Source organism: Canis aureus, chromosome 4 (assembly GCF_053574225.1).
Source record: "Canis aureus isolate CA01 chromosome 4, VMU_Caureus_v.1.0, whole genome shotgun sequence".
Taxonomy (NCBI): domain Eukaryota; kingdom Metazoa; phylum Chordata; class Mammalia; order Carnivora; family Canidae; genus Canis; species Canis aureus.
In genome coordinates this window covers 71,546,624-71,571,944 of record NC_135614.1, presented here as the reverse complement: position 1 = coordinate 71,571,944, position 25,321 = coordinate 71,546,624, and the positions used below count along the sequence as shown (strand labels likewise).

At 38.1% G+C, this 25,321-nt stretch overlaps 1 protein-coding gene across 1 annotated transcript in view; it reads right to left on the bottom strand.

The window, feature by feature from the left end:
- Positions 1 to 25,321, bottom strand: part of C9 (complement C9) — a 59,454-nt gene that overhangs the window by 12,788 nt on the left and 21,345 nt on the right. Inside the window, exons 5-9 of the mRNA XM_077896147.1 lie at positions 24,161 to 24,299; positions 10,371 to 10,634; positions 6,022 to 6,262; positions 3,226 to 3,351; positions 1,302 to 1,480 (exon numbers count right to left, since the gene is read on the bottom strand). Coding sequence (XP_077752273.1) covers positions 1,302 to 1,480; positions 3,226 to 3,351; positions 6,022 to 6,262; positions 10,371 to 10,634; positions 24,161 to 24,299 — 949 coding nt within the window. The remainder of the gene's footprint in view (positions 1 to 1,301; positions 1,481 to 3,225; positions 3,352 to 6,021; positions 6,263 to 10,370; positions 10,635 to 24,160; positions 24,300 to 25,321) is intronic.

Genomic DNA, 25,321 nt, shown 5'->3' with positions numbered 1-25,321 from the left:
GAAAGATTTATTTATACTGAGTTCAAAATAATGAATTTAAGTGTGTTTAAACATAATAAAAGTTTCTCTTCTGATGAATTTCATATATAGACATGTTAATTTGGTCAAGTTTTCCTCCCTGTTGTCCTACTTTTGGGGCAAAATATCTGAAGTTTCCTAGATATGTTAGCTCAATTTCTACAACCTAAAGGGAAAATAGATTACAATTTTCAAGTTTCTGAATTCTTCCTCCACATAAATGAGATGGTTTTGGTAGCTTCACTCATTCTTTGAAGACAATAAAATGGGATGAAGGAACAAAACTTTCCAATAACCAATCCTATCAAAATGCCAACATGATTGTAACTCGAGTTAATCAACCTGAGGTTGGGATGACTGGGTGGCTCAGTGGTTGAGCATCTGCCTTTGGCTCAGGTCGTGATCCTGGGGTCCTGGGACTGAGTCCTGCATTGGGCTCCCTGCATGGAGCTTGCTTCTCCCTCTGCCTGTGTCTCTGCCTTTCTCTTTCTCTCTCTCTCTGTATCTCTTCTGAATAAATGAATAAAAATCTTTAAAAAAATGCAAACTGGAGTCAACGGTCATCAAAGAAAAATCTGATCTGAGGGAAAATTGTGAAATATACAGGCAACACTAAAATCTATAAGAAGAAGTAGGAAAAGAAGGAATAAAGAAAAATACATACTCTTTGTAGTTAGTTTTGTGGGGAGAGAATGGGGCTAAATGAGACTAGCATTTATATCTTCACAAGTACGATGCAGTTTGTTTCCCCTAGAAATAAGTACCAATAAGCTGAAGACTATAATGAAGATACAAAAAAGAAAGAATTTTTGGACCATAAAGACTGCTCACCCTTGGTCTTATTTTCTGAGACCTTATGAATTTCCTTTTCATTAAGGCTTCTAGTGATTCTCCTGCATTGGAAGTGGTGCTGTGACGCCACCAAAAGCAAGAGACGGAAGGGAACCACAATTCCTGGGCACCTACTTTGTGTCAGTCTGTGCTACAGGCTCTACACAAGCAATACTACCAAATCCTCGAAATAAATATGAAGCCCTGGAGAATTTAGTGTTTAGTTTAGTAGTTAGAACTTTACACCTTTAGAGGACAGAGACTTCAACTCAGCCTGCGTTGGTGTAATGTCACAGGTCATGCCTTTCCTCTAAGCCATGCTTCTTTCCAGAGATGAAATAGGAGTGCATTTGAACGCTCACATTTTTTTTAGATGAAGTTAACTATTCAAATGAACCAGTATTAAATAGGAAAACTTAAAAGTCTTCTATTTAGAAGCAAATGCACCTTACTTTGTGATTTATGAGCACTGGAGCATCATTTAAGGAAGTGGCCCAATTTGTAAAGTCAGTTATATCAATTGTCTTGGCTCCTTTGAGAAGCTTCTCTTTCAGTTCATATGCATATTTTTGGGTTCCTCCTCTTATCAGTGAAATAACATCATCAATGATGCCATCACTACTGATGTTTACTGAGAAAAGAAAAAGGATATAAGTGAGTATTTATACTTTTGTGACATTTGAGTAACATTTATTGAACCTTTGATAAAGTATAATCTAGTATATTATTGAATTTTATTTTATTTTATTTTATTTGAATTTTATTTATGTAATTTTTCTCACCCCAAATCACCAAGAGCAATTTTTATTAGTGGCCGATTGTAGACTTCAATTCTCTTAAGAAAAATCACAACAGTATGATAATTGAGAATACATTGATGATTCCAAGTTCATCATTTAAGCATATGCACATGTAGGAATTACACATGACTTTAGGATATAGTATACATTTTTGTTTCAGATTTACCTTCATAGTTATATTTTATATAGGTTTGTTTTAAGCGATTTTAATATTATGAAAGATCAAAGGGTGTAAAAAAGAATCAGGTGAAAAGCAAAATTTCCTTCCATTCCACATTCCTACCCATCTCTTCTTCAGTCTGTCTCTCCAGACTGAATGACTTTTAACAAAATTTGTGAATCTGATAGAGTTGTACATTTTTGAACTGCAAAGGAATTTCAAGAAGATTTTTGTTTATCCTTTCTCCTTTTTATAAATAAGAAAACTGAGACTCGGATAAGTAGAGTGACTGGTCCAAGACTAGCTTAAGGGTCATATATTGAAAATAAGACATTTGATGGCAAGTTGTTTTCTTTGTGCTTCATCAATGATTTCCAATCATGGCCACATGTTAGTGGTTGGTATGCTTTTAAAAATATCAGGCTTTCCTTTCTCTGTCTCCCCACTATTATCTGATTCTTTAAATGTGAGCCTCAGCTATTTGTATGTCTGAAAATATTCTCAGAATAAATTAGGGTAAAAACTGAGAACTCTAGCACTACCTCATACTTGTAAATCTGCTAAATATTACCAACACAAGCAACATTTATATCAAAGATATTTATATTTTTTAAAAGGCTATGCACTGATTGAGTGTTAAAGATGGATTGGGATTTCTTCCCCCTCCCCCAGTTTTATTAAGATATATTGACACACTGTAAAAGCTTAAGGTGTACAACATAATGACGACATACACATATATTGCAAAATGATTACAATAAGTTTAGTTAACATGCATCGCTTCATATAGTTAATAAAAAAATGTATTTTTTCCCTGGGATAAAACTTTTAGGATCTATTCTCTTAGTGACTTTCAAACATATTGCAGGCACAGTTAAGTATAATCATCATGCTGTACATTACATCCCCAGTATTTATTTATAAACTTATAACTGGAAGTTTGTACCTTTTGACTCATTGGATAAAGATGGATTAGGGGTATTGAGTCAGGTGGAAGGCTGAGTTAGGCCAATGGTTTTGGTCTTCTCCTTTCTTAACAATCACCTGCAGTATTGCCACTAGCCAATTCAGAAGTTTTGTTAAGATTAGGGGCAAGAAAGGAAATTTTTCCTGAAGACATTTTTATACCATTGGCCTCCTACCATTGCCATGATAATGATGCAAATCTAAAATGCCTTTCCCAGAGCTGTACACTGTATGACCTGCACAATGGTGATTCTAATGAATACATGTCCACAGGTTACTTGTGTTTATAATGGTTTGAGAACCACCGTAAAGGTAAAATAGTTTTGAAGCACTTTAATTTTTTTTAAATAAAGAGAACAGACAATAGAGTCTATAGTGACAGGGCAGATCTCATTGACAACACTTCCTTCTTTTTTTTTTTTTTTGCATAGTGAGTTAGGTCATACTTACCAGTTTCACCCTCACCCCTCTTTAAACAATCATCTTTATTAAACTTTCCACTGATTTCAACTCCAGCTTCCAGAGAAAAATCCAGATTAAACCCGAGGCATCTCTGTACATCCCTTAGTTCAACACCTGTTTAATGTATTTAGTTGAAAATTATTAAATAATGTCTATCAACATCACAAATAAATTCATTATGCTATTTTGTAAGAAATTATTCCTAGACATTATTACTGAGCTCAAAGACACAGTCATATCTACCCTGCTTTGTCCTCATATTAGAATCTAGTGGCCTCCTTTTGAATTTGCTTGTCAACTTAATAACAAAGGATATATAAATTTACTCTTTGTTTGAAAGGGACGTAAGTTAGAATAGGGTAGCTATAGTAAAGTTATTTACCTCTAATATCATGGAAAGGAGACACTGACATCTAACATATATTGAATGCTTATCATATACTCAAATCATTCTTAGCATTTTGTATGCATTAATGAATTTAATCCTCACATTGGCCTTTTGAGGTAGGTTCTGTTATTATCCTCATTTTATAGATGAGGTTATGGCATGGCAGAGCAGAAAAGCAATCTGCCGATAGAATTCAGCAGTTAGCCAAGTTAGTATTTGAACCAGAGTTGTCTGGTTGTTTAGCGTTTCTCTGTATTGACTTCATAATTTGGTTGTGGGATGCATCAACATCTCTTGATCCTCTTTGGAAGACTGTTCATTATTAAGGTAGCTAGTTTACTGCTTTGAGCAGATGGCTTATATATATGACAATTTTGTTTTGGTCCTATGAATACTACTTAGTAGATATCAGTCTTGGAAGCTGACTCACTGAGGTGTATGGATGCTATAGTTACTAGGAAGAAAAATCCTAATATTTCATTCAAGTCTGTAATTTATTATCTAATTATTTTATTTTAAGAGTAAACTGCCTCAATTCATTGACCATGTCAGTTTTTCCTCTTATCAATCCAGATCATACACACACACATGCCAAAGTGCTTTATGAAAAAGGAAAAGGAGAAATTAAGTTAATCCCAGGGTTTCATGGTGAAATTTAGAAGTGGGGACCCGGGGACATTTAAGCATTCATTTATTCAATAAATATTTTTGTGTACCCACAGCTAGTGAGAACATGAGAAATATTGTGTGGCTTTTCCCATGAGAAAGGGAGAAGGAGGATTAAAATAGAAGACCACACTAGAAATCTAGAATACTAGGTTTATGACCTTAACCTAAGAAACATAAAGACTTCGATTCTGAAGATGTGGATGAAAATATCTAAGTGATCCCAACAGTCTTAGATTCTCTACCTCTGCTGTGGAACTTTTCGTGTTCAGACAGGGTCTGGACATCTCAAATCTAGGTGGAGGACATGGCTTGGTTCTCAGGTATTGCCAATGGAGAAGTGAGAAAGATGACCTCCCTTTCAAAGATACCAGAACTGACCTAAGACCCTCGTCTACCTAAGGCCAGATGTTAAGTAAAACAGAAGTGGGTAGGTCTGAGTTATCCAAGTTTAAAGATTTCAGCCTATTGAGCTTTTACACCAAAACAATTCTTAGCCTAGAGTGTTCTTGTGTTTTGATCACCTTGCTGAGCCTTTCTCTTCTGATTTCCAGGTTACTCAAGACACAGTTACTTGTGTGCCTCGCCCATGTGATATCTATCAAAATAGCCTACCAGGTAGGACTAATGAAACTTTATTTTTCTGTCTCATAGGATATAGTTCTGCAGGGCACTATAAACCAATAATCTCATATTCCAACCCCCTGGCAGTGCTTCTACCTGCTCAAGATGGAGGGAATTAAGAGCAATTAGTTCTGGCCATGACATGTTTGTTTCATCTATAAAATGCTTATCAACCATGGAGGCAGCATCAGGTTTTAAGCTCATAGCCATATCTCATTCTTCACTTGACACAGATAGTGGCTACAGGGAAGGAGCCATAGAAATGGCTTTTGGCAACACTTCCCTCCCTAACAGACACTGAAAAACTTTGAGGGCAGAGAATGGAGATATACTAGCATCTATCTCCTCTTTAAGGAATATTATAACTAGACATAATTACTCACAAAAAATAATTAAAACTTATTAACAAAGTCACTTTGCATCTACCTTATTCTTAGAGGGTTTAGAAGAAGCCTTTAGGCCAGTACAGTAAGTGTGTAGTTCATAGACCTTTCCTGTACATGTGGTAGACATTGATGATCAACCATGGCCTTCTTTCTCATGTTTCAAGTGTGGTCAGAAATCTACTTAACATGGACCCAATTCAACTACCACCATATGATTAGAATTGTCATAAGATGTGGTAAAACTAATTTTCTACTCTGGCTTTTAAGACATTAGACTTATATGATTTTAACATTACTTTCTTCCTCCTGAGAAAATTTAGAACAATATTTTCCTTCCAGTACTGAAGAATCATTTGGAGGATAATTGTCATACATATAATTAAGCCAGTTTATTGATTAAGAAATAGATTATGTAAATTGTCTCTTGTACTTTTTTCACCTTGTAAATCGTATTTCACTAAAAGCAGCATCACCAACTGATAGTAAATTACAGTACAATTTTGTGCATTTCTCAATAGTGCATGACCAAGTCATTTTGTTTGAGGTAAAAGCCAATTTTCTGTTTCATAGGGTTTTAGATGCCAAAGGGCAGAGAGAGTTCTTTCAGAGAAGCAGGTTATAGGACTTTATTTTAAAGCCTTTAACTAATTAAAAAGGTTAGCAATAGAAATAATGACGCTAAAACAGCATTAGAAGTTAGAGTTCTGTTTCCAAGTATACCTTTCTCTTCCATGGATGCTTTATCCAAAACATATATTAATTCATAGTACCCTCCTAGAGACCCAGAGCTGCTATAGTGAGTTCCATAGGTTTCCAAAAATGCAAAATATTCTCCCTTTTCATAGGTAGATGGCAGAGCTTTTATATCATCCAAGAAAGTGGTTGTCAGCATGACATCCCGACTTCTCATCACAAATCTTCCCAGATGAATTACTCCTTTCACATGCAGAAACACTTTTTCCTTTGTTGTAGAGAGGGAAAAAAAAATTTCATTACCATTATTTCAAATTTAAAAATCACAAAATTTGAATTTCCCCAAGCAATAATTTTTTTTGCCAGTGACCATAGATATCACTTTTACCCAGAAGGATGGCAAACTCAAAATACTATTAGTCCCAACTGTTAATGAAGATGTGCAGCAACTAGAATTCTCCAGCACCGCTGGTGGGAATGTAGAATGGCCTAACCACTTTGGAGAACTGCTTGGTAGTTTCTCATAAAAGTAAACATACACCTACCCTATCATCAGCAATTCCACATCTACATATTTACAAGATGTCACAAGATCAGTGACAAAACAGTCCACAAAGAGATCCGTACCAGACTTTTATAGCAGCTTTGGTCAGAATAGCTTAAAACTACAAACAACTCAAATGTCTATCAACAGAAGAATTGATAAACAAATTGTGGTATGCTCATGAAAGGGAATACTAGTTAGCAATAAAAAAGAGCAAACTACTCATACACACAACAACATAAATAAATCTCAAAAATATTACGCTGAATGAAGAGTCTAACTAAAAGAGTGTGTCCTGTATGATTTCATTATGTGAAGTTCTAGACCAGGTAAAACTAAACTATGGTCAGAGAAATTGGAAGAGTGGTTGCCTCTCAGGCACTATGGGGATTTACTGAAAAGGGGATGAGGAATTTTCTTGAGGTGATGGAAATGTTCTACATCTTGTTTGATGAGGTGGCTAAACAGGTAGTTACAAAAGTCAAAACTCATGGACCTATAGGCTTAAAATGTTTGCTATTTGCATGTTATTGCTTGAAAATTATACCTCGCTAAGTTGATTGTAAAATGTTGACGATGGAAGGAGAGGTAGCCATTATAAATGCAGCCTAATCTTTTCATTTTGTGGATGGGGAAACTCTGATCCAAAATTTCAAGTTATTTGCCCCAGATCACAAAAATAGTCTGCGGCAGTGATGAGTACTACAAACCTAGGTCTCAGGTCTCCCTGTTCCTTCCCCTAAGTCCTTTCCATTTTTTATAACAAAGATAGGATAGACAACATTTTAAGACATGAAAGCTAAACGGGTGAATAGTTAAGCATTCCTAGAGATGATGGTTTAAATTTCCAGGAGAAGATCAGGGCAGTGACAAAGAACTATGTGTTTCAATGCCTCAGATTATCTCAGTCAAAACTAAACTACAATTGACACCTATGATTTTGTAGAGGGTTCATTTAAGCTATAGCAGTGGTTAACATATGTTGTTTGCAGAGAAGTTTAAAATATTTTTATTATTTTTTAAAAGTATATCTTGATGTATATGAACATCACACCAAACTTTCTGTGTTCCAGAAGCACAATTGTTCACATTGTATGACTTCAGGTGATGGTCAGTTGTTCACACTGTATGACTTCAGGTGATTGAATAGAAGTTTAAAACATTTTATTATTTTTAAAAAGTATATCGTGGTGTATATGAACTTCACACCAAACTTTCTGTGTTCTAGAAGCACAGTTTTTCACATTGTATGACTTCAGGTGAAAGGTCAGTCTTTAACAAAAATCTTAAAGAAACTCACTCCACATAATAAGTCATATAAATTCTCCCTCTGATGATTTGCATAATAATTCTTGGTGGAGTCTCAAAGATGCACCAAACATATTTAGATTCCTTCTTATTGTTGCTAAAAGTTGGAGGTATAACTCGTCAGAAAGATGTTAACATTCTTTGGCTCAACTTATTTCAGAGGCAGGTCTTAGATCATTTCCATCTCAGATAATAAAAACAAAATATCTCAGCCTTACTTGTCTAATCATTTGCTATCGATTTCTCTGCCCTCATGAGAAGTGAAATTCCTTCAAAAAATGTTCTCTACTGGCTATTTTCAACTCCTCTCTTCCTAGTTTCTCTTACATCTAATCCAATCATGCAGCTCTCCTCACTATTTCTACAAAACTTCCCCTGTCAAGGTCACCAATGACCTTCACAATGCTAAAGCCAGCAGTGGTTCCTTCTTTGACCTATTAGTACATCTGACACAGTTCGTCACCCCTTTCTCCTTGATAGAGTTTCCTTTCCTATCTTCTAGGGCAGTTCTTCTCAAACTGTAAAGTGTGGACAAATCTCTTATAGAATCTTGTTAAAATGCAATTCTGATTCAGCAGGTCTGGGTTGGAGGCTGAGGTTCTAGCTTCCCAGTGATGTTGATGTTGCTGATCCATGGACCACATTTTGAGTAGTCAGGTTCTAAGGCATTATACTTGCCACATCTTGCTGTCCTCTGCTGGTTCTTCCTCTTTTGCCAGACCTCCTTCTATTGAAGTTCCTTGAGTTTAGTCTTGGATCTTCTCTTTTCCACTTACATTAACTATTAATGGTCACACTAAATCCTGTGACTGTAAACACCATCTACATATGAACAACTCCCAAACTGATAGCTCAATCCCAGAACTTTTTCCCAAACTCCAGACTTAGAACACCAATTTCCTACTTAACTTTTCCAAATGAACGTCTAACAGACATCTGGAACTTAATCTAACTAAAATATAACTACTGCTTTTCTTCTCTCAACCTGTTCTACCTAAAGTTTTCTCTATCTCAGTTGGTAGCAACTCTATTCTTCCAGTTGCTCAGGTCAAAACACCTTAGCATCTATGCTTGACTCTATACCTGGCCTATTCATCTTCACATACCTGGATTTCTGCAGTAGTTTTAAACAAACCTTCTTGCTTTTGCTCTTACCTCTCATAATTTCTTCTCATGTAAGACATATTAGAGTATGTCAATCTTCATTTAAAAGGTTGTAGTGACTTCCCATGTCACTCAGAGAGAAAGCTAAACTCTTAGAACAGGCTATGAGGCTCTTCATGATCTGTTCAGGGTAACCTTTTTAACCCATTCTCCTTCTGGTTCACTTTGGCCCAAATGGGCAGAGATATGTTCTCACCTTAAAAACCTGTCTCTAACAGTTCCTTTTGCTGGGTGCAAATATGACTATTTGGCTATTTCCTCTCCTTCAATCTTCACTCAGACATCATTTCCTTAGAAAAGTCTACCCTGAGCTTTCTTTTTAACACTACCATTTGCCTTTGCCTAGCACTCCTGATTTCCCTTGTGTTATTCTACTTTTTGGTTTATTCCACAGCACTTATCACTTTCCAAACAATATATAGCTTTTTTTTTTTTTGCTGTTACATTTATTTTGTCTATCTCTCCCTGCTGAACTTTCAGCTCCATGAGGACAGGAGTCTTTTTTAGTTTGATTCACAAATGTATTGTAAGCCCCTGGAACAGCCCCTGGCCACATAAGAAATCCACATTAAATATTTGTTGTGTGATTTAAAGAGTTTTCCAGCCGCATACTTTGAAAGATGGGTATGCATATTAATAAACAGACACAGTACAGAGCCATACAAAACAATTATATGAATAGGAATAACATCAGTACGAAGAGTGAATTATTATTATTTTTAAAGGAGGAGAAGGTATCTAAACAGGTGATCATGTCATCAGAAAAGGAAGAATGAACATTTTATAAGGATCATACTGATTAGAGAAAGTATTTTCTATTTTTCAAAGGAGATGAAACAAAATTCTAAATCTGGATTAAATATCAAAAAAACAAATACATTTTCAAAGCCTTAAAGGTATGATTACAAAGTAAGCAGACCAATTTCATATGCAATGTGTACAATTTCATGGCATCATTACTTTAGAGACACTTTACAGTAAGTAAGCGTAAGGCATTGCAATGAATTACCAAAATTCCTCTGTATGATTCTTCATTGTGATTCGGAAGATGGTACAAATTGAACAGCCTATTACCACAATCCTAGTCCAAAAACACGCTCTGAGTTCTTGATACACTTGTTCTCTGTCCATTAACACCAAACATCTCACCCACTTATATTGCTGCAGATCCCACAGGGCTCTTCTCCAGTTAGCATCCTTCTCCCTGAACTTCTAGCTACATATTTGAGGATTTATTGAGTATTATTTTTTTTCTCTCTCTCTCCAATAAACTCTATCTGTTCCAAACACTTAGAAGAGGCGGTTTGGTTAGTTCGAAAAATATCCCATTATATCCTTTATATTAAGTGTTTGGCCTTACCTTCTTAGAAGAATGTGTCAAGAATAGTTGGTAAATTTCATTTTTGGAATATGTAAATTGAAATTTACTCTCAGCATTTATAGAGGAGTCTCTGGGGGAGTCTTCTCCTTCAGGGTTAATTTTACACTTTTCAATTGCTTCAGTAGGTGTGAGTTTTAAAGCTATATCTGCTTTAAAATTTGATGTCTTCTCTTGGACAATTTTTTTGAATGACTCTATCTGTTCTTCATAATATTCAGTTCTGAAATTTTTATCGGCTTTGGTCTAAAAGAGAATGATGAAATGCTGTTAAAATCCACATACAAAAAACCACCCTAAATAAACACAGAATAAAAGAAAAATCAAGGAATTATTTGAAAGGTATTTGAGCAAGGGAGTTAAGAGTGAAACAATGAAGTGACATTGCTGGGCTCTGATATAGAGTCCATGACTCTGAAGACAGGACACAGTAATCTCTCTGAGAGTCTGATTCCTAGTCTGTGAAAAAGAGATGATCACCATACATAGTCCAAAGCCTGTTCCAAGATAATGCAATGAGATAATGCATATGAAGGGCTTAGAACATAGCAAGCTTTCCAATATTAATATGTTAATATTTAAAGAGCAATTTGCATAACAGATGCACAATATACTGCCATTTGTGTAAAAAAGAAAAGGAAGAAATGATAAAGCCAACCCTGACTGAAGGCTTCTGGGGCAGCACTACTTTGAATATTTTACACATGTTAATTAATTTAAGCAAAAAGGTTAAGACTTGAGCTCTGCACTCAATCCTTACACTCTCCTGTCTATTAATACATACATACATAATAAAAAAACAAAAAAAATGAAGAAAAAAAAAAAAGAATAGGAAAGCAAGCAAGTGAAGAAAGGTTTTTACCAGCACAGAAACTTACTGGAAAAATCGACAAAGCATAGAGTGTTTGCCCTTGAGAGGGGGAACTGTGAAACGGAAATCTCTAGTGGGAACAGGCTTATATTTCCTTGAATAATCTTTTGTGATTTTCAGACTTTTTGATTTTTTTTTGCCACATTCATTTTTGCATGGAAAAAAACCCCACTGAACTAAACAATCTAGTTAAAAATTAAAACTTTCAACTAAAAATTCTTTGCCAACTTGACAATTGTCAGGTATCAGTGGGAGACTTGTTAATCTCAGCAATTAAACTCTCTTTCCAGTGATCCTCTGCAATAACTTGTAACTCCTGTCTGAGAAGGAGAAGTTCATCTCTTCTGTCAGCAGCACAAGTTAGATGCCACAGCATTCTGTGGGGACTGTTCCACACAGGGAAGCCTATGTCTGAATGTTTCTCTACCTCCACAAAATCCATATGTTAAAATCCTAATGCCCAATGCGATGGTAGGAGGGGGCTCCTTTGGGAGGAGCCTTCGTGAATGAGATTAGTGCTGCCATAAAAGTGACCCCACAGAGCTCCCTAGTCCCTCCCACCTTCTGAGGATGCAAAAAGTCCATAGTCCTAAAGAAGGCCAGCCCTCCCTAACTCAACTAGACTAGCACTCTGATGTCGGACTTCCAGAACTTCTGATGTCCTCATCTTCAGAATTGTGAGAAATAAATCTCTGTTTTTTCTAAGCTACCCTGCCTCTGATATTTTGTTGTATCAGCCGAATGGATTCAGACAAGGAAGCTAAAGTTATCATTGATGGGAATGACTAAAATGTGTATAATTTTCGTTCAAGCAAGGCATGCTGGGAAAAGTGCTCAGTATAAAGGGACTGAGTAACCTGACCACATCACTTCCCTGCTTAAAATCGGTCTTCCCACTGCCTTTAGGATAAAGTCTAAACTAGACTTATTCCAAGTTAATCTCTCCATGATTGTACTCCAGCCCTTTAGACACATTTTTTTTTTTTTTAAATTTCCACAGCCCATGCTCCTTCCCGCCACAGGACCCTTTTATATTGCTTTTACTTTCTGTAATGTTCTCTGACATCTACCCCCTCCCCCCCCATAAACCAAACACATACACATTCTCTCATATATACGCACTATATGGCTTGACCTGGTTAATTCCTACTCCTCTTTATAGTCTTAGTTTAAACATCACTTCTTCATCAGGGTGAGGTCTTTCCTAATCCCACAGACTAGCAAATCCATTTTCTATAAGGACTCATGTTTCTTAAAAAAAAAAAAAATGCAGAGTGGCTGGGTGGTGCAGTTGGTTATGCATCCAACTCTTGATTTGGCTTAGGTCATGATCTCAGGGTCTTGAGATCAAGCCCCGTGTTGGACTCTGCACTCAGTGGGGTCCACTTAAGACTCTCTCTCCTCTCCCTCTTCCCTTTCCCTCTGTGTGCTCTCTTTCTCTCTCAAAAAAATCTAAAAAAGAAATAAAATGAAATGACAAACGTTTTCTTTTATGATTGCTTATTTAATAGATTTTTCGATGGCAAGATCCAAGAAGTCAGGGAACATGTCTGTCTTCTCCACACACCACTATAGCCTCACCACTTAGGAAAGTGCCTGACACAGAGTAGATGCCTACAAAAATTTATTAAATTTAATAGGCAGGTCCAATATAGCTAATAATAATAACTCATATTTGTTGAGTGCTTACTCTTGCGGGGGGCTGTTGAAAGTGGTTTACATAGCATTTAATTTAATTCTATTAATTCATTTAATTTCTTACCTTTAAGATAATTTCTGCAATTATCCCCCATTTTACCAATAAGAAAACACAGGTTTTGAAACTTGCCCAAAATCACACAGCTAGCATTGAAATCCAGAAAGTCTGATTCCAGGGCTGAGCTGTTAATTCTTATGCTACCCTGCCAAAGAGGGCTTGACAAATTCTGACTAGTAAAATAAAGGGCTCATGGAAAAGGTTGCCTTGAAGTTGGCCTTGAAAAATGAATAGGATTTCTGTTGCCTTGAGATCTAAAGCTAGTGGAAGTGTGGCCGGGTGAACTGGGGAGACCCTGGGCTCTAGGGCCTCAACCCAGCCCATCCGGAATGAGTCCCTGAATGTTCTTGATCTTGGGAAAGAACTCGAGGACAGACACTCAACACAGTGGAGAGCGTCACAAATGGGAAAGTTCATTAAAGCAAAAAATACAGTCTCAGGATGGGAGAGCCAATGAGCTTGAGAGAGAGCTGTGCACCCTGGGGGTTGGGTTTCCATCTTGTACTGATGGTCCTTAACAAGGGGGCTGAATGTTTACTGGAGCAGGAAGCAGGGCTTTGCGTTCTTTCTTCCTAATTTGGTCAGGGGTTTCCTGTCATGGCACCTGCCAGTCCTGGGCCTGTCTGGTTTGCTCTGGCTTCCTGTGGAGCACTGCCAAGACAAGCCTCTACTCTTCCCAGTTGTGGACCATGACTCCCTTGTTGCTGACCTCCAGGTGTTCTGTTAGAACCGGCCTGCATACTGGAGGCAATTCTACTCAGTCTTCAATGCTGAGAAGTGCCAGAGCTGAGCGAAATGACACCAGGAGACTACTCCCTAACTCTCCTGGAAGGCTAAGCTCTTCTTACCTTACTGTGTGCTAATCAGCGACAGGAGAGGGGTGGTGTAATTTGTAGGCACCTGCACTTATTCCTGACATGGCTAGGAAGAAACAGGCACTGGCAAAAGTCAACTTAGCAGTGTGGAGGATTGCTTGCAGGTGTAAGAGTATATTGGGCGGAGTATCAGCTAGCATGCTGCTGAGTGGTCCTGTGTGACTTACTAGGATGCCAGTCGTGAGTAGAGTCTGAAACAGTGAAGGTGGGGTCACTCCTAAAAGAGGTCCGAGCTCAATGACAGTCAGAGATGGACCAATATTGGGAATCATCTTGAAGAAAGAGCAAAAATCTTTGAAGAGAGGCCAGGGGGTAAGATTATAGAAAGAAGGATGATGCAAGGATGGAAGCAAGTTTTTTTATGAAAACCAAGATAAACAGACATGGAAAAGTTGCAATGACAGAGAGGGAGCAAAGGGGCTGGCTTGTTCCAGAAAGTCATGCATTTTATAGGGTCAGTTCAAGATCTCCTGTTTAAAGGTTTAACCAACTGATGCTTTTTGAAAAGGAAGAAATATTATTTCTGGAACTAGGAGTGGAGGAGATAGAATAAGAATACAACCAATAATTTCAGAGTTCAAATTGAAAGGGAGAGAGGTGGGAGAGCAACTGGAAAATAGAATGTAAAGAGGGAAACTGTTAAAGATGCAACTGAGGCTTTGTACAGACAGACAATAAAACCATATATGACTTATTACGATTATTAAAACCATATCTCACTAATTGAGCAAAGAAACCCAGAAAAGAGCAGAGTGATGGGCATCCCATGAACCATCCTCAGCCAAGGTACCTAGTGAAGCCACCCCCACATTCCCAACCCTTTAGCTACTAAACTTCGGGGTAATTTGCAACTTAGCAATAGGTAACAAATATGGTTTTTCTCCATTATATTATCTTCAAGATAATTTTCTGTACTTGTATCTTAAATGTTAGTGGCTCTAGGACTTCATTCTCTAATGTTCCTTTCTCTCTCATTTTGAACTTGCTGGGTGATCTCAAGCACTCTTAAGATTTTAATGATCATCTATATGCTGATGATCCTGAGTTCTGCCTCCAATTCAGATAGTTCTCTCTCCCCTCACATTTGTATAATGTACTCTGCACAGGATAACTCCATCTATATGTCACACAGACCCTCACACTCGAAATTATCAAAATTCAAATCATTGCCTTCCTCTTGGCACTGACTTTAACTCTTTTTTTGGGCAGATTCTCCCTTCCCGATTTCCCAGGTCTTTTTTGATGGACTATCATCCAGTGGGGGTGTCCTTTAACTTTCTGTCTCCATATTTTATATCCATGGTGAGTTGTCATGGCTAGACATTCTTCTAAGCACTTTGTATTTATTAACACATTTAACCTTTTCAAAATCTTAAGAAGTAGGTATTATTACCACCCCACTCTATGATAAGAAACTGAAATTCAGAAAGCTAAATAAGGTGCCTAAAGTCTCATGGATGATAAGTGGGGGGAACTTATCAGAATTTAAACTCAGAGGTTCTTAATTCAGAACTGGCTAACTGACCATATGCTATACTGTCACCAATTCATTAATGAGCTCTTCTTAAATATGCTGGATTTAATTTCTTCTTTTTAGTTTCTATTACAGACACAGTTTAGTCTTTTATCATTTCCTTCTTGGACCATGAAATAGCCTCCTTCTGTTGTTACCTCTCTGGTCTTGTCCTTTTGGAATTCATATCTACAAAACACAAAGCTTTAAGATGAAACTCTGACCATGCTGCTGTACTCAGCGGCTCCCTTCTCATGCTCAGGATCATGCCCAAATTACTTAATGTGGCATATGAGCACCTTCATTATTTGATTTCTGCCTGTGACTCCAAATTTGAATTCATATTAGTTCATCATAGACCATAGTTCTCTTCAAAATAGCAGTTTCTACACAATCAGTCTTATTGTTCCTTGGAAACATACAACAAACAAACCAGCATATGTATAATAAACCTGAGCTATGCACTGCCAGGGTTTCCAAATGGATTCAGGTTGCCAGTAGAAAGTACAGTTCATGTTTTCTGAACATGAACATGAAGCCTCTGTTTTCTGAACAGCAACAAAAAAGCCTCTGTTTTCTGTTTTGTGTCAACTTCAATGGCAATTCCAATTAAATGTTTACTTGATTATGGGCTCTTGCCTTCATTAAAAGCACTAGCTTTTAAAGAAAAGATTGTTGGGGTGCCTGGGTAGCACAGTTGGTTAAGTAGCCAACTCCTGATTTCAGCTTGGGTCTTGATCTCAAGGTCGTGGGACGGAGCCCTATGCCCAGCTCCACACTCAGCCCAGAGTTTGCTTGAGATTCTCTCTCTCTCTTCCTCTGCCCCTCCCCTAGCTTACTCTCTTTTCTCTCTCAAATAAACAAATAAATCTTGAAAAAAGTGAAGAAAAGATTGTTAATATACTGCATGCATTTATTTATTAATTCAGTAATCAAAAAAAATTCAGTAATCATTTTTTAAGCAAAGAATACAATGTTAGTTCCTCAGGATTCCATAGTAAATAAAATGACTAGAAACTTGACTTAGGGTATACATGATGCAGGAAAATAAATGCTAGAGCAGAAAGGAAAACAGAGGCTATTGCATTAGTTATCAAGTGAAACATCTAATCAACAGAATTCAGAGAGGGCAGCCTGGGTGGCTCAGCGGTTTAGCGCCGCCTTCAGCCCAGGGCCTGATGCTAGAGACCTGGGATCAAGTCCCACGTCAGGCTCCCTGCATGGAGCCTGCTTCTTCCTCTGCCTGTGTCTCTGCCTCTCTCTCTCTCTCTCTCTCTCTCTGTGTGTGTGTCTCATGAATAAATAAATAAAATCTTAAAAAAAAAAAAAAGAATTCAGAGGAGAAAGAAGGAGTGGTAATCAAAAGCCAGGTCAGGAGTGACCTTTTTCTCCCTACCACAGAGATTGATTATCCTGCTAGCTACAGGGAAACACTCACTATATTTAAGCAGCAAAGTGAGAAGATCAGATTTATCATTTATCTTCATACTGATGTGTGTGGAATGAATTGAAACTGAGCAAAACTAGAGGTCTTAAGCTGATGGGGAGACTCTCATAGCAGCCCAGCTGAGAAACTACAGGGGCCTAAGGCCATGGCCATGGCAGTGGGAATGGAGAAGAGAAGACAGATTTAGCAGACATTATGAAATAATGGAACTAGGACATTGATTGGCTATTGAAGACTTTGAGGGACATGCATCTGTAGAGGAAGTCTTTAGAATGATTCTCAGATTCTGAATTTGTTGATTAGGAAGATATTATTTCATTGTATCCATCTAAGTGAAGAATTCAAGAGTGAAAATCAGGGAACTGGGTCAAAGAGTGGATATCAGCTTTGGGTATGTTAACTGTGTGACGACTGCAGATGACTAGCTACATAGGTATCCAGTTCAGAGAGAGACCAGAAATACAGTATTTGCAAATCATCAGGTTAGAGGTGAAAATTAAAGCCACAGGAGGGGAAAAAATCAACCCAAGGAGAATATGTAGACAGAGACCAGAGAAATAAGGCAAAGTAGGAACTCTGGTGAGACTTATATTTAAGGGCTGTCCTAAGTAAAGGGAGCTAAAAAAAAGTAACTTCAAGATGGACTTTGGCAAAAGGAGTCTGGGTAAGAAAGTAATAGAGATTTGGTGTTGTGAGCTGTACTGTGTCCACTCCCCCTCCCACCCGCGTAAGTCCAGAGCCCAGCTACTACAGAATGTGACTGTATTTGGAGATATAATCATTAAAGAGCTAATTAAGTTAAGATGAGGTCATTAAAGTGGGCTCGAACTCAATATGACTGGTGCCTTTATAAAAAGAGGAGATTAGAATGCAGACAGACCAGAGGGAAAAGGCTATGGAGGAACAGGAAAAATGGCATCTACAAGCCAAGGAGAGAGGCCTCAGAAGAAACCAACCCTGCAGACACCTCGATCTCAGACTTCTAGCCTCTCAAATTGTGAGAAAACAAACTTCTGTTGTTGGAACTATCCACTCTATGATACTTTGTTATGGCAGCCCTAGCAAACTAATATAGTTAGAGAATTCATGGGAAGTGCAAAAATTGAGACTACAAATGTAGATAAGAGTATGTGAAGATGGGCATTTCCTTCTTGTGTTTGTGTTTTGTAAATGAGAGTCTTGAAATATTTATATATGGGTAGGGTGGAAGGGTAGGGTGGAAGAGGAGAATGTTCTAATAGAACAGACAGAAGGCTTAAGAGGATAGCTAGCAAGGTACTTGGTATGAAATTCAGAGTCTGGAAAGACACACTTTCAACCGAAACAGAAAAGAAGGATGTTAAGGGTGGACTGAGTGGCAGGTAAGTTTGCACACGAGTATAACTTAGAAGAAAAAACTAGAAAATTCTTATCTAGGCTTGAGTATTCTCTGTCAAGTTGAAGTTAAGGCCATCTATTGAGCTCAAGGTCAGAACACTCAGATGAAGAGCTTGAGAGGGTTGCTGGAAGTTTTAAACCAACCTGGCAGGATGAATGGGTAGTCCTGCAGCTAGGGGGGAGGTGTGGACCTGCTGAGCTGTGTGGAGGCCCTGGGGGAAGCTATAATGCCACCCATTCTTAGATCAACATGACTCTCTCTAAACTGCACAAGTTTACAAGAGAGGTTTCGGGTTCATCTAAAGTTGGAGTTTTTCTGGATTATAGAAGGAACAGAAGGCAGTGACATTGATAATATTATCAAGAGTGGTCAAATGAACAGGCCAATAACCAGGGAGGAAATTGAAGCAGTCATCAAAAACCTCCCAAGACACAAGAGTCCAGGGCCAGATGGCTTCCCAGGGGAATTTTATCAAACGTTTAAAGAAGAAACCATACCTATTCTCCTAAAGCTGTTTGGAAAGATAGAAAGAGATGGAGTACTTCCAAATTCGTTCTATGAAGCCAGCATCACCTTAATTCCAAAGCCAGACAAAGACCCCGCCAAAAAGGAGAATTACAGACCAATATCCCTGATGAACATGGATGCAAAAATTCTCAACAAGATACTGGCCAATAGGATCCAACAGTACATTAAGAAAATTATTCACCATGACCAAGTAGGATTTATCCCTGGGACACAAGGCTGGTTCAACACCCGTAAAACAATCGATGTGATTCATCATATCAGCAAGAGAAAAACCAAGAACCATATGATCCTCTCATTGGATGCAGAGAAAGCATTTGACAAAATACAGCATCCATTCCTGATCAAAACTCTTCAGAGTGTAGGGATAGAGGGAACATTCCTCGACATCTTAAAAGCCATCTATGAAAAGCCCACAGCAAATATCATTCTCAATGGGGAAGCACTAGGAGCCTTTCCCCTAAGATCAGGAACAAGACAGGGATGTCCACTCTCACCACTGCTGTTCAACATAGTACTGCAAGTCCTAGCCTCAGCAATCAGACAACAAAAAGACATTAAAGGCATTCAAATTGGCAAAGAAGAAGTCAAACTCTCCCTCTTCGCCGATGACATGATACTCTACATAGAAAACCCAAAAGTCTCCACCCCAAGATTGCTAGAACTCATACAGTAATTTGGTAGCGTGGCAGGATACAAAATCAATGCCCAGAAGTCAGTGGCATTTCTATACACTAACAATGAGACTGAAGAAAGAGAAATTAAGGAGTCAATCCCATTTACAATTGCACCCAAAAGCATAAGATACCTAGGAATAAACCTCACCAAAGATGTAAAGGATCTATACCCTCAAAACTATAGAACACTTCTGAAAGAAATTGAGGAAGACACAAAGAGATGGAAAAATATTCCATGCTCATGGATTGGCAGAATTAATATTGTGAAAATGTCAATGTTACCCAGGGCAATATACACGTTTAATGCAATCCCTATCAAAATACCATGGACTTTCTTCAGAGAGTTAGAACAAATTGTTTTAAGATTTGTGTGGAATCAGAACAGACCCCGAATAGCCAGGGGAATTTTAAAAAAGAAAACCATATCTGGGGGCATCACAATGCCAGATTTCAGGTTGTACTACAAAACTGTGGTCATCAAGACAGTGTGGTACTGGCACAAAAACAGACGCATAGATCAGTGGAACAGAATAGAGAATCCAGAAGTGGACCCTGAACTTTATGGTCAACTAATATTCGATAAAGGAGGAAAGACTATCCATTGGAAGAAAGACAGTCTCTTCAATAAATGGTGCTGGGAAAATTGGACATCCACATGCAGAAGAATGAAACTAGACCACTCTCTTTCACCATACACAAAGATAAACTCAAAATGGATGAAAGATCTAAATGTGAGACAAGATTCCATCAAAATCCTAGAGAAGAACACAGGCAACACCCTTTTTGAACTCGGCCATAGTAACTTCTTGCAAGATACATCCACGAAGGCAAAAGAAACAAAAGCAAAAATGAACTATTGGGACTTCATCAAGATAAGAAGCTTTTGCACAGCAAAGGATACAGTCAACAGAACTCAAAGACAACCTACAGAATGGGAGAATATATTTGCAAATGACATATCAGATAAAGGGCTAGTTTCCAAGATCTATAAAGAACTTATTAAACTCAACACCAAAGAAACAAACAATCCAATCATGAAATGGGCAAAAGACATGAACAGAAATCTCACAGAGGAAGACATAGACATGGCCAGCATGCACATGAGAAAATGCTCTGCATCACTTGCCATCAGGGAAATACAAATCAAAACTACAATGAGATACCACCTCACACCAGTGAGAATGGGGAAAATTAACAAGGCAGGAAACAACAAATGTTGGAGAGGATGCGGAGAAAAGGGAACTCTCTTACACTGTTGGTGGGAATGTGAACTGGTGCAGCCACTCTGGAAAACTGTGTGGAGGTTCCTCAAACAGTTAAAAATATACCTGCCCTACGACCCAGCAATTGCACTGTTGGGGATTTACCCCAAAGATACAAATGCAATGAAACGCCGGGACACCTGCACCCCGATGTTTCTAGCAGCAATGGCCACGATAGCCAAACTGTGGAAGGAGCCTCGGTGTCCAACGAAAGATGAATGGATAAAGAAGATGTGGTTTATGTATACAATGGAATATTACTCAGCTATTAGAAATGACAAATACCCACCATTTGCTTCAACGTGGATGGAACTGGAGGGTATTATGCTGAGTGAAGTAAGTCAGTCGGAGAAGGACAAACATTATATGTTCTCATTCATTTGGGGAATATAAATAATAGTGAAAGGGAAAATAAGGGAAGGGGGAAGAAATGTGTGGGAAATATCAGAAAGGGAGACAGAACGTAAAGACTGCTAACTCCGGGAAACGAACTAGGGGTGGTAGAAGGGGAAGAGGGCGGGGGGTGGGAGTGAATGGGTGACGGGCACTGGGTGTTTGTTAGTAAATTGAACACCAATAAAAAAATAAATTAAAAAAAAAAAAGAGTGGTCAAATGGATCTGGATTGATTAGAGGGAAGGATTGAAGGCAGGAAGAGCAAAATAGACTGGGAGGAAAATGATGTCAAAGAACTGGGTTTCGAAGGGGACCAAGAGTAGGGTTGTGGTCATAAATGAGACTGAGAGCTGAAAGATGGGTCCGTTGCAGTGAAGCAAAGGGTTAAATGTTGGGTTTCCCAATGTTCAGATTCCCGAGGCAGCAAAGTTCTGGTGAACACAGGCTAAAGATGTGGTTCCAGATGTGAGTGGCTCTAGTAGAACAGACACAGGAAGTGAAGAAGCAACAAGAAGTGATTTGCAGTCCACAGAATATAAAAGTCACCCAGGATTTTGGCTGGATTTGGTGTGGAAAGGAGGATTAGAATCCAGGTGCATTTTACAATTCTTTGTTGACCTCTTAAATCTTACATATTCATGGTGACCCAGGTTTAAAAAAAATTATAACAAAAACCTGAAACCTGATTTACAAATTGTTGCTTTCAAGAACAAAAGTGGAGAAGACCAAAGAAAAACAAGGGGAAAGGAACTGATTTGTACATGTCACCATCACTGTTTTTATCCTGTGATTGCAGGCTTCAGTGATTCTTAGTTATTACTTCTGACCTATAAAGTAGGCAGTAAACCTTGACCTGTAATGTGACTGCTAATTACATGTTTAATTGTAGCTAAATCTTTTACTAATTATATTCTTTAAAAAAAGAGGGATAGCAGATATTTACTGAATGTTTACTACGTGCCGGTAACTTCTTGGATGTTTTAGACTCATTTATCTTTACAAGATATGCATCATCATTTCTATTTTACAGATGAGGGACTAAGGCATGATGAGGATAAATAATTTTCCTGAGATCTCCCTGCTGCTTAGGGGCACAACTGGGATTCTAACCTATGTAGTTTGTTCTGGAGAGCCAGAGAACCAGAGCCGCATTTGAGATAAGGGGTATTGAGGGAGTGTGAATCTGTTAGAGTCAGATGTCATTATTAAGAAATATTCCTCATATACTGATAGCTCAGTAGAATCCTTTCAAAATATAAAAGACAGGAAATTACTGTCAATGAGTAAGTAAGATAGGATTAAAAAACATTAATTAATTCAATAAAAATGTGTTGAGCATCATATGTACACATATACTGGGTTGAATATTAGTATAACAGGCCATCAGGAAGTATAAAATGCATTTTTTGCTTATAGTTACTGTAATAAAATACATGAAAGAGAAGGTAAAATGTTCTATTGGGTATTAGAAGGTGCAGGAAGAAATTCTAAGAAATCACAATAGGGATTTCCATTCAATAAGCTTATATTCTTTTATGTATGGTAGAAACAAATTTGGCTTCTCCCCAAGACCATAACGCATTAGAGTGGGGGGAGCACCAGCAGTGGTAGCACCAAGAAGGTGATTTGGGGACTTTAGCAGGCCCCCAGGCAACTCCATCAGTACTCCTCAGTTAACACTGGCCAGATATCCAGGTCTACAATCCCTCTCTGCTTTTTTATAAGCTTGGTGCCAAAACTCATTTGGAGGCATTTTTCCTATCTGAACTGATAAAAAGTCACTATAGTCTTCATTTCTCCCACTTTGTCTGAACTTCAGTGGTTTCACTACAGAAATATTAATTAATGCATTTGGTTATGAAATGCTGTTCCCGACTCCCCTGGGGGTGTAGGTAATATACGGGTAAGCAACACATCACCTTTGTAAGATCCGGAACACTGAGTACAGAAACCCATCTGTTTTCAGATTGTAAATAAGAGACAACAGTGTATTTACTCTCCTAATGTAGCTTTAAGATCAGCCCAGGCGAGGTCCCCATTCCTGACCACCTTGTGTCACTCACAGCCATTCCTACCTCTATGGAGAAGCTAAGAGGCTGGTCACAGTGACAGAGACAGGAAAACTGTATGATACAGACACATGTGAAAGAAGTACCAGCCAAATAGCCCAGACTTTAAAGTCTTTAGTATTCATGGGTGAGCATGATCGCTTCAGGATACAATGGGTAGGGATTGTTTTACAACATTGTTAAAAATAAAAGAATTATTAACCATATTTATTTAAAAGTATATGTTTTTTTGAAACTGTTGTGTGACAACAGTGGTAAAGAACTTTGTGAAAACTGAATAGAGTGAACTTTATGGGTCACCAATGGGACCATTAAAAAAACAGATTATTGTAGCTCCTGGTTTAGAATAAGCTAATTATTATTCTTTATTTTATCTTGCTAAGACCAAAGAAAATCTCTCTAAAGGCGATGAATATTAATCCTTTAAATGGAGGGGTCCAGTTAGTGGATGGTTCTAGAGAATTTAGGTGACTTTCAGGAAGGTGGTGAGGTTTCCAGTAGCATTGGATAAAGTAAAAGTCTTTTTAAGAAATAGTTTAACAAGAGCTAGAGGGGTTTGAGGTGAGTGAAAACAGCCACTCCCAGGAGTCAACCAAGGGGAATCCTGAAGAAAAAAACAAACGTAAAGATGGGTTTGGATTGGTAGGCTAGCAAAAAAAAAAAAAAAAAAAAAAAAAGAGCTTAAATAGCTTGAGCAGTGTACCCAGTACTTAAATCAGCATTGATTTAATTTTTAGTTTGATCAGAATCTTAGATGATTCTTTTTATGGCAACTAGGTATTTGAAAAAACTCTGATCAGTAAGTGCACATAACTGAGGATTGATTGTAGGCCACCGTATATTTTCTAAAGAGACAGAAGCTATACCTCTTTTTCTTTAAATCAATCTTATATTCGCATCAAGTTCTCGTTCTACTGAACTTTTCACATTATTCAGCATTAAATTTATTGAAGTGGCTTTTCAGCTAAAAGCTGAGCCATGTGTTTGGTTCTGAAGAGACTTACTTCATAGACCAGAGAAGCCACATTCCAGGGTCTGCGGTAGTAGACCAAGGTGTTTCCATCCCGAACTCGATCACAGAGTCCATTGTAGTACTCATTGTCAAAAGGTGTGCTTAGTGGCTCCATCCCTAAGATGTTGATGCTGAGAATGAACAGAGTAACATCAGAAAGGGAGACACCAGGAGCTAATGCCAGGCAGTCCTCTGTGGCTGGGGAAAGAGAGAGCTTTGGCTCGCGTCCCCATCGACCCATTTCTGTGTGATATAATCAGGAACAGAAGCAAGAGCCTGCTCACTTCTGCTTTATGTCTCTGGCAGCAAGCATACCTTAGGAAGGCCCAATAAACTTCCAGGCAACTAGGGCACTGTTGAGAGCACAATGAAAGAAATGCAATAACCAGGGAGCAAGGGACCATCTGGCTCCTGGAGTCTTAACTCCGCTGTTGTAACTCTTAGCTAACCTCCCTTGGTGAGCTAAGAGCCAACTCTGTAATACCACCTATTTAAGTTATTTGAGCTCAGAGGATCTCAGGGGGGCAGTATAACATATGCATGTAATTTTTAATCTATGAATCAACATTGGGGCTCTTTCTCTCCCCATTCTCTTTAAACTTAAGCCTTTTCCTCCAGCTGTTTCATTGCTTGTCAAGAACCTCATTCCCTCCAGGCTTATACTATTTCTATTATACTTTCCAAGGGGAAACACAAAAATTTCAGCATCCCGAAAAGGCATTCTCAGAAGTTCTACTTTTTCCTCCCAGCAAAACAAAACAAAAAAACAAAACAAAAAACAAAAAACCTTTTATTTGGCAAGCTTCAATTCAGAAACAGAAATCTTATTTAGCTTTTAAAAAGTTACGTTTGATTTGTAGACCCAAAAGCAATGTCTGAACAAGAACTAGTTCATTCTTTGTGAAGTATGCTTCTGTTAATTGCAGGAACGGGCATTGCCGTCTAGTCTGTTTCTGGAATATAAGGCTCCAGACCAGGGAAGCCAAAATAGAAGTCTGATCTGCACTTCTATAATTCAGTTTGACACAAAGGCAGAAATACTTCATGGCTCTAGACCACATTCCCAAACTCCAATGAACTAGATTATAAATCTGGATATTGGTTTCAAGAGTAATTTGTCAAAGGGTGTAGATGGTTTACTCTAAAACTCGTT